Source organism: Sinocyclocheilus grahami, unplaced genomic scaffold (assembly GCF_001515645.1).
Source record: "Sinocyclocheilus grahami isolate Dianchi unplaced genomic scaffold, SAMN03320097.WGS_v1.1 scaffold535.1, whole genome shotgun sequence".
NCBI lineage: Eukaryota > Metazoa > Chordata > Actinopteri > Cypriniformes > Cyprinidae > Sinocyclocheilus > Sinocyclocheilus grahami.
Window position 1 is genome coordinate 1,864,333 of NW_015505714.1, and position 10,310 is coordinate 1,874,642.

The 10,310-nt window shown below is 37.1% G+C and overlaps 1 protein-coding gene across 1 annotated transcript in view; it reads right to left on the minus strand.

Annotated features, from left to right (window-relative positions):
- Positions 1-5,583, minus strand: part of mamdc2a (MAM domain containing 2a) — a 23,101-nt gene extending 17,518 nt beyond the window's left edge. The window contains exons 1-6 of the mRNA XM_016238281.1: positions 5,553-5,583; positions 5,224-5,343; positions 3,214-3,464; positions 2,497-2,581; positions 1,200-1,337; positions 750-1,006 (exon numbers count right to left, since the gene is read on the minus strand). Coding sequence (XP_016093767.1) covers positions 750-1,006; positions 1,200-1,337; positions 2,497-2,581; positions 3,214-3,464; positions 5,224-5,343; positions 5,553-5,583 — 882 coding nt within the window. The remainder of the gene's footprint in view (positions 1-749; positions 1,007-1,199; positions 1,338-2,496; positions 2,582-3,213; positions 3,465-5,223; positions 5,344-5,552) is intronic.
- Between the last annotated feature and the right edge of the window lie 4,727 nt (positions 5,584-10,310).

Sequence of the window (10,310 nt, forward strand, 5' to 3'; positions counted from 1 at the left end):
TTTCTGTCCCCCTCACTTCTGAAATGATGGCTACGCCCCTGACTGCATGCATGCATGTGCTATGACCTGTAGAACAGCACATGAGCAAGATGTAAAGAAAAGGTCTCCTGTGCATGTCCTATCTAAGACTAAAATACTTGCATTTTATTCTAATTATTTATGAGATAATTTTAAATTGACAGCAAGTTGGGTATCAGATTTGTTTAAAATGGATTGTTATTTTCTAATGGAAACACAATGCATTTGACATGCATGCATTTTCTATTTTTTTATCTTTAATTTTTTTTTTTACTTAATATGTACACTATTCTATTAACATCAAATGGCCATTTTAGGATTTTTTTTATTACATTTCTTGATTTTTTTCCTTGTTAATGTTTAACGTTATATAAGGAACATGAATATTAGCCTAGGAGACAGTATAAGTTGGACAAGCCATCATTTGTAACAGTTTGATTTGTATCAGTTTAATTTGTTTATTTGTAGATAGATAGATAGATGGGTGGGTGGGTGGGTGGATGGATGGATGGATGGATGGAGATAGACAGACAGATGGATAGATGGTTCACTGTTGTGAAAAGCAAACTAAAGATTACTTTTTTCAATTGTTTGTATTAGAAGTGAAGACATTTGAAGTAGTGATTTTATGGGCTCGCTAATGTGCTGTGGCCCCAAGCACTACCAGTTTTCTTGAAACTGTATAGTGCAGTGGTACAGGGACAAAAAATTTGTAGAATAACTTCACTCACCTCTAAAGAATGTGGTGCTTTAATATCCACTTGCACTAACTTCCAGTTTGTTGTTGCATACACATCAGGCCTCCATATCTCTTCATATTGGCCCAGCTGGTCCTTAGTAAAGACTGAGAAGAAATTCCCAACAGCTTGGTCCCTTTGATAGTAAAAGGACAAGCATCCTGCCATTGAAGTGATAGTCATTGGCGACACCAACTTGGCCACCTCCTGGAACCTTTTAGCATAAACTGAGTCTACATACATGTAGTGACCTAGTTCAAAGTGGAAAAATAGAACAAAGGATGGATTCACAAGCACATTCCTCAGTGTGAGACAGTAAGCACGTTCCAATTCAGGAGAATTGTGGGTTGAGAAAAACTATGGTCTCTTTGGAGAGCCTGGTATGATTCATTCCAGCTCTTGACCTATTGTGCAGTATGAAGCTATCCTGTCAGTCTGTATTACCTCTCTCATTGTTCATGGTGTGGTCATCTGGAAGATTTGACTGAGGGTCCCTTGCCAAACTCCCACCCACATACCAGTTCACATTGGGATTCCACTGATTACTGTAGCCACACAAGTGATGCTCCTCAAAGTTACACTCTAAAACAGACATTACACAGTATTGTTATTATTTAAGACTTTTAATTGTTGTTGTTTTTTTTGGGGGGGGGGGGGGGTTTTAAAAGTTTGGAAGGGTTCTTTTTTTTGTGTGAGGGTAATATTATTCTGGTCTTGTTCCCCTCATTTTTTTTCTTGGAGGTTCTCAAAGTATTGCAAGGTACATACATTGTTGACCACAGACATGAGAACCAATGAGGATTGTATGAAGTTTCTTCTTTTCAGATGAGTGTGTGTGTGTGTGTGTGTGTGTGTGCGCGCGCCAGATTCATTCGAGATTTTGAGCAAATAAAAATTTAATTCTGATCATGATTTGATTCGATTCTGATCTCGACTCAGTATTGATTCATTTGGTTATATATCAGTACTCTAAAAAAATCTCTCAATTAAAGCTGTAAACTACAGGGAACCCTGTCAGCTGGCACATTACTAGAATGCAAAAGCTTAAAATTAACAACAGATTCCAAACTATTAAATTGCTATCTATTTTTTGATATAATGAGTTGTATACAATCATTTAAATTGCACAAAAGGCACACAAGTTTTTATATTTAATGAAATAATTATGTTTCTACTCCAATTCTTTGTTGATATTTAAACATTTAAACATTCAAAAATACATTAAATAAGACATCACTAACAGGTTAAATAATATGAATATGTAATATAATGCACATATGTAGCAAAACGTTCATCTCTAGTTATTTTTTTCTAGTTAATTAACGTGTTTATGGACATTAAATGGCTTTCCTGAGGTAAATGTAACCTTATGTGACGTTGTTTACAAGCTTTTATATGTATGACTCTTTTGCGTTTGAAACACTGATTGAGCATTTACAACCAACATGATAAATTTCATTAAGTTTTACTGTTTCTTTCAACATACCTCCTGATGTTTATTCATGTTTATTTTGTGCTGTAACTAGTAGTGAAGAATAATTGTTATAGTGATCTGTCATGTCACATTAAAGAGTGTCAAAGCAACAAAGCAACAAGACAGAATTTGAAACCCTAGACTTTGTTTCTTATCAAAAGTAACAAAGCACAAAGCTTGTTGAGATTATTGGATAAGCAGGCACGCAACAAATGCTGAGATCAATAATACATACATTGTACCCCAAGTATAAAAGAGAGGACTTACCTAGGCAGTATCCAGGGATGATGTGTATTTCAAAAAGTGCAATGCTATTTCCCATTCCTCTGCTTGTTTTAGCCTTAAATAATAGCTGAATGTCAAGAGGTAATAAACAAAGAGAAGTTAAACTGTTTGGGCTGTAACATAGTTAAATATGCACCAACTGCCATCTGTTCAGCTGACAGAAACATTTATTTTAATATCTAAAGCCTAGAAAACTACCTATCTAACTCATGCTCACTCTCTTTCAGTAACTCTCCAAATCAAACACAGCTTTAGTTTTACACACAGTCTACTTTTAGAGTAAATATAATATCAGAAGGTTTACATCATACGCCTCAAGTCAAAACTAGCATAATGGATTTACTTTCTTTCCGATCATAATTCACAACATTTGTTATTAAACAAAGTCAATCTCTATTCCTTTGTTTGCAAAGGCCAATTATTACTCTCAGTCTGTCTTTCCAAATGTAATTCCCAGAAACACAGCATTACTATAAGTGTAGTAAAATAGCACAAATGCTTGTCTGATCAAGGCGTATCCACTGTAGTATTTATAAAGGGCTCTTTTATTCACTCAGCTCCACTCAAATGCTCTTTTAAGCTAACAGTCCTCTAGCAAACTATGAATAGTCTTGACTACATTATATCACATACACAACCCCCTTGTTTTCCCACTTTGCATTTAAACACAGAAGTGATTGTGCCATGTCAGGCAGATACCTGGTTAGCCCCAGTCATATTACGGAGGTCCACGCTGGCAATGAGCCAACTGTCTGAGGGTTTCTCTGCAGTCCATAACGTGTAGTCAAAGTTCTCACCCTCAGGTCGTAAGTGCAGTTGAAGAGAGCCTGAGCCTGAGATCTGATAGACCAACCGCACACAGCTCCAGTCTCTGAGCTCCAGCTCCGGGCTGACCAGGACATACTTTTTGTTCTCACCAAAATATGAGGAATCTGCTGTAATGAAGCGGCCTGAAAGAATCAGAAGAGGCATCATTTCAATACTGGTGAGAACATTTGTGCATTATGTCACAAGTTTAAGAACAGCACAAAAACACTTAAAAGAAATGTATGGTTTATGATTGTTTAAACATTCAGTTCTGTTATTTTCATTGTAAATGGTCGACTGTTTCACCATTTTAAACTGTGTCAGAAAACAGGTGTTATCTGTCAGGTTCTCCAAAATAAAGGGCATGCAATCACAGCTAACAAAGACTCATGGGAGACTCAAGTGTTAATTTAACAGTCCATTTAATCTTCTGACTGTTTTTAGAGCACAGAAATAGGTTAGGTTCACATTTAAACAGTTTATTAAAGAAGAAATATCAGCTGTCAGACATAAAGTAATCATATATGTTGTGAACGTATCCAATTTACTCTTGTTTAATATGCATCAAACCTCGACATGATGTAAGAGTGTGCTTGCTGCCTTTAGCTTCACTGATCTCTGATAGCTCCAGATGTTCTCATGATGATTCATTCCAGGTGCCAGATGAAAATTATCCCTTTTTTCTTCTCTGTTCATGCCCTCTTGTAAAAACACACTCATTTTCTACACTTTGGTTTAGCCCTCTTTTGAGATCTCATATATTTAGTCCATGAACGAATACCAGTTGTTAATATCCCTCCTCTCTGGCCACAACATCAGCTTCTGAGGTAGGTGAAGTCGCGTCTTTGGTAAGGTCTATTGACTTTAGTCCCCATTTTGTGGAATGATTCACAATTACCACAAAGCAGAGTGTTAACAACACCCACCCTCAGTGTATTAGCATAGTCACAAGTTCAACATACAGTTGAACATTAAAAACTAGCATAGGGCAACATACTTCACAACCACAATATAACTAAAGGGAGGAAGAGCTGACGTCAGTGACCTACATGGATTATAACACACCGTAAAAAGGTTCCAGGAAACTCAGCATGTTTCTGTAACTACAGTAGCAAAGCCTTTTAAAGTTAATTCATTAACAATATGGTCTCAAATGTGCAAAACTTTGTTTCCAGTTAAATAGATGAGTAGTTTAAAGGGCACATGTGATGTTGCTAAAAATAACATTATGTTGTGTATTTGGTGTAATGCAATGTGTTTATGCGGTTTAAGGTTTAAAAAACACATTATTTTCCACATAATGTACATTATTGTTGCTCTTCTACATTATTGTTGCTCCTCTATGCTCCGCCTTTCTGAAACATGTCAATTTTTACAAAGCTCATCGTTCTGAAATCGAGGTGTACGCTGATTGGCCAGCTATCCAGTGCGTTGTGATTGGTTGAATACCTCAAGCGTGTGACGGAAATGTTACGCCCCTACCATACTGTGACAACACCAATAAAACCCATTACAAACGAGCCATTTGTTGCAACCAATGGGGACATAATTACTGATTATAATGACTTATACTGTGTTTGTTATGCGTTGCGTTGCGTATCGCGCCGCGTAAACATAAAACCATGTCTGCATTTGTGATCAGAGAAACGACAAACAACAAGCGCTACTCGCGTTTGAATCAGTCATCAGAGTCAGAAGCGCCAGACTGTCCTTGCAATGTTGGAACTGCCCCAATTTACAGAACAGCCTTTGAGCACAGACTCATTGTATGCTACTCTGCAGGTTCTACAACTGACGCTCTCTGACAACCAGACACTTTTAGGGCAGAAAAAGAATAACTAGCAAAACAGTACTACAAATAAAGGTGCCTGAAGCCCTAAATAATAAGAAAGTTTCTCATACCTTCCTCGTTGATGGTCCAGGCAGCAAAAGTGGGATCAGACGTGTATCCGCAGCTGTCTGTCTCAAAACTACAAGAGCCCCGCAAAAGCTGCGTCTGAGCCCGCGCTAGAAGTGCGACTGCTGAGGATGACATAACGGCAGATAAACACTACACTTTAGCAAGACTTTAAGAATATTTAAGTACTCTGTTAGTGGGCATAAATGTGGGAAAAAAGTCAATTCAGCAACGAATAAGTCTACGTTGATGCAAGGATGCAAGAAATTAAACTTGCACAAATGCAAAGAAGCATGCAAACAAACTAAACAAAATGGAAAAAGTGATGACCTACCCAGAAGGGTTGAGAAGTGAAGCACACTCATGACTGAAGTTGCAGGGATGCTGAAGTAGAAGAGTGAAGTTTCTCTAACGCAAATTGCTGACTCTGGCAGTGCTGAACAGTGGGAGGAGGGAGTGGTTGTTGGGGTTTGTATTTCAGAACAGGCAATGGATCTCCCTTAGGTAAGGAGTTTGCTGCTGTGTAAACGTCTGCAGAAATGACATACTTCTTGCTCATCGCAGACAGAAGACTTAATTATCACAGCTTTGATGGCATTAAATCTCTCAAATAGTAGAGATCATTGATTAAATTATCTTCTGAATTGTATGTTTAATAACTGCAGGTTTACTTAGTAAATGTTATAGTGACATTAGGCATGGTGGTAACTGGTAATTTAATGGAAGAGTTAGTTTTTTTATGTCAGTTTTAAAAACAACTTCAATGAATAATGCTCAGTTTTTTTTCAAATATGCTAGTGAATGTTTATTGCTTAAACAGTGTTTAATTTCACAGCATGTATGTACATTTCAATTGTTATAAATGATCTGTCACTACTACTCTCGCTCCGTTTTTCACAACTTCAATGTCAGTTTTAAAAACAACTTCAATGAATAATGCTCAGTTTTTTTTTCAAATATGCTAGTGAATGTTTATTGCTTAAACAGTGTTTAATTTCACAGCATGTATGTACATTTCAATTGTTATAAATGATCTGTCACTACTACTCTCGCTCCGTTTTTCACAACTTCATCAAACAACTGTGTTAAGTTGGATTTATTCATCAATCACCGTGAGTAATGGCTTCTTCTCCTATTATTGTCACTTGCACTGCTTGTCACATGTATAGTGTAGCCTTCTCTGTCAGCGGCCAGGGATTCACATGTGATAAATGCAGGGAAATAGTTAGGCTGACAGAGAAGATTTCAGAACTAGAGACATGCATCCAAAATTTAATTGAGGATAGTATAAGAATGTGAGGGCCTTAGATACTGCTTTGGATGTGACTAGCTTAGTGAGTCCCGTTTATTGGGCCTCATTCATGAAACACGAGCAGAATAAATGTTTGTGTAAATCGTTCGTAAAGCTGTTCTGACGTAAATTTTCAGATTCATGAAAGTGTTCATATTTTCAAAATGTTAGTTGGTACCAAATAAATTTACACCTGCTCCCTGTCATGTGTAAATGGTGCGTAAAACATTCTATGTTCTTTTTGGCAAACTGATGACACTGAATTTTGATGCACTGCCATCATAATATTGTACGTTATTATTGTACTCGTTTTTTGTTTTTTTTTTTGTAGCTGAGAGTTGATAAAATGTTTAGCTTTGGGTGAAATGCAGCACTTGTCACTGTCACTTTTTACCCAGCCGTCCAATCAGTGGACAAGAGGCGGGACAAATACTACACCGATCAATCATCCTACTTGACCAACTGAACAACAGAGAAGTTAACATTGCTGGTTACTGCATTTTTATATTTAGTAATATTCTTCAAAATGTACTGCCGTGGATATTCCACATCATAGCAACCAAATTGACAGCTGGAAAAACGCTGTGCCACCAAAGAATTCTCAAGCGCCACCAACTCGTTTTAAGAACGATTACGAATGATTGGAATTCATTAACATACACATGTTTAACTATCAAATCGGAAGTTTACGAAGCATTTGTGAATCCGGAGGAGAGTTTTCGGGAAGGTCCGTTTTACGCGCAAATTTACTCCTATATTTACGAATGTTTCATGAATGAGGCCCATTGTTTGGTTCCTGACATCTTGGCAAATATAAAAGTGCTGGCTAATGAAAAAACTTAAATTCAATAAGATTGTTATTCACATCGGCACTAATGATGTTAGACTTCGCCAGTCAGAGATCACTAAAAATAACATTAAAGAGGTGTGTGAACTTGCAAGTATGATGTCAGACACGGTAATATGCTCTGGTCCCCTCTCTGCTTACTGTGGCGATGAGATACATAGCAGACTGTCATCACTCAATGGCTGGATGCCTAAGTGGTGCCCGCAGAATAACATAGGTTTCATAGACAATTGGACAAGTTTTTGGGGCAGACCTGAACTGTTGAAAAGAGGTCTTCATCCCTCCAGGGGTGGTGCCGCTCTTCTCTCTAGAAATATGGCACATAGTCTTAGAATTTGTACCTGACTAACCAAGGTGAGAAAGCAGACTGGCTAAACCAACCATCTGCTAGCCGCCTCACATCACAGAAGTCAGTTAATTCTCAGCACATAGAGACTCTTTCGCCTAGATATCACACTATAGAGACTGTGTCTGTTCCCCGAACTAGCAAATACAAAAAACGTCCAAACAAATTTAAGGGTATTACAATGTAATATTTAATTAAAAAACAGATATAATACAGACAAACAAATGATAAAGCTTGGCTTAATGAATATTAGATCCCATTCTACGAAAGTGCTTTTTGTAAATGATCACAGATCATAACCTAGATGTGCTCTGTTTGATAGAAACCTGGCTAAAACCAGATGATTACATTATTTTAAATGAGTCTAACCCCAAGATTACTGTTATAAACATGAGCTGCGTTCAAAAACTAAAGGGGGAGGTGTTGCTACAATTTATAGTAATATTTTCAGTAGCTATTTCTCAGAGGTCTGGTTTCAAGTATAATTAATTTCAAGTAATGGTGCTTTATATAACATTACCGCTACCGTATACATACTACCAGGGCACCATACAGACTTAATCAAAGAATTTGTTTATTTTCTATCTGAGCTAGTGCTTGCTGCAGATAAAGTCTTAATTGTTGGTGATTTTAATATCCATGTAGATAATGAAAAAGATGCATTGGGATCAGCATTTTATAGACATTCTAAACTCTATTGGGTTAGACAACATGCATCAGGACCTGCTGTCATAATCATACTTTAGATTTAATACTATTACATGGAATTGATATAGATGGAATTGAAATTCTGCAGCAGAGCGTTGATATCTCAGATCATTATCTAGTCTAGTGTGTACTCCATTAGCTAAAGCTGCAAATTCAACTCTTGTTACAAATATGGTAGAATTTGTGTAAACTTGTCAAATAATCTAAACCGACAACATGTATGTAAGATCCTATACCATATAAGCTACTAAAAGAGGTGCATCCAGAGGTCATAGATCCTCTTCTGAATATCATTACTGCTAATGTTCCAAAAACTTTAAAACTTCTCAGATCATTATCTAGTCTAGTGTGTACTCCATTAGCTAAAGCTGCAAATGCAACTCTTGTTACAAATATGGTAGAATTTGTGTAAACTTGTCAAATAATCTAAACCGACAACATGTATGTAAGATCCTATACCATATAAGCTACTAAAAGAGGTGCATCCAGAGGTCATATATCCTCTTCTGAATATCATTACTGCTAATGTTCCAAAAACTTTAAAACTGGCTGTTATTAAGCCTTAAAATCCACAACTTGTTCCTGGAGAATTAGTTAATTACAGACCGATCTCAAATCTCCATTTTCTGTCCAAGATACTAGAAAAGGTAGTCTCCTCACAACTATGTTCTTTCTTAGAGAAAAATGGTATCTGTGAGGATTTCCAGTCAGGATTTAGACCGTATCATGGTACAGAGACTGCTCTCATTACAGTTACAAATGACTTGCTCTTATTGTCCAGTCATGGTTGTATCTCTCTATTAGTGCTACTGAATCTTAGCACTGCGTTCAACACTATCGACAACAACATTTTTTGAATAGACTAGAAAATTATGCTGGCATTAGTGGAATTGCACTGGCATGGTTCAAATCTTACTTATCTGACAGTCATCAATTCGTGGCAGTGAATGAAGAAGTATCATAATGTTCACAAGTGCAGTATGGAGTACCACAAGGCTCAGTACTAGGACCATTGCTTTTCACGCTTTACATGCTACCCTTGGGAGATAGCATCAGGAAACATGGTGTTAGCTTTCACTGTTATGTTGATGATTCTCAGCTCTGTATTTCTTCGCGGCCCGACAAAACGTACCAATTCACAAAACTAACAAAATCCCCCCAAAAAAACTGGATGCCTAGTAATTTCCTACTGTTAAATTCTGAAAAAAAAACAGAGGTGTTAATTATTGGACCAAAAACCTCTGCATGGTGTTAGCTTTCACTGTTATGTTGATGATTCTCAGCTCTGTATTTCTTCGCGGCCCGACAAAACGTACCAATTCACAAAACTAACAAAATCCAAAAAAAAAACTGGATGCCTAGTAATTTCCTACTGTTAAATTCTGAAAAAAAACAGAGGTGTTAATTATTGGACCAAAAACCTCTGCATGTAATAATCTAGAACACGGTCTAGCACTTGATGGCTGCTCTGTCAATTCTTCGTCATCAGTTAGGAACCTAGGTGTGCTATTTGATAGCAACCTTTTCTTTGAAAGTCATGTTTCTAACATTTGTAAAACTGCATTTTTCCATCTTAAAAATATATCTAAATGACGACCTATGCTCTCAATGCTAAATGCAGAAATGTTAATTCATTCGTTCATGACCTAAAGTTTGTCACGGTGCACACACACGAGGAACACGGGAACGAAGAGACACAGAGTAAAGTCACTCAAAAGGGTTTATTAAACGAAGGCTGGGGAACACAGAACTCGATACGACAGAATGACGTTTAACGACTGACAAAGGACAAGAACTAGAACACACTTTAAATACACAGGAACTGATGAGGGGAAGACAAGGGACACCTGGAACTAATAAGACAATCAACATAGGAAACAACTGGGAACAATGAATTCAA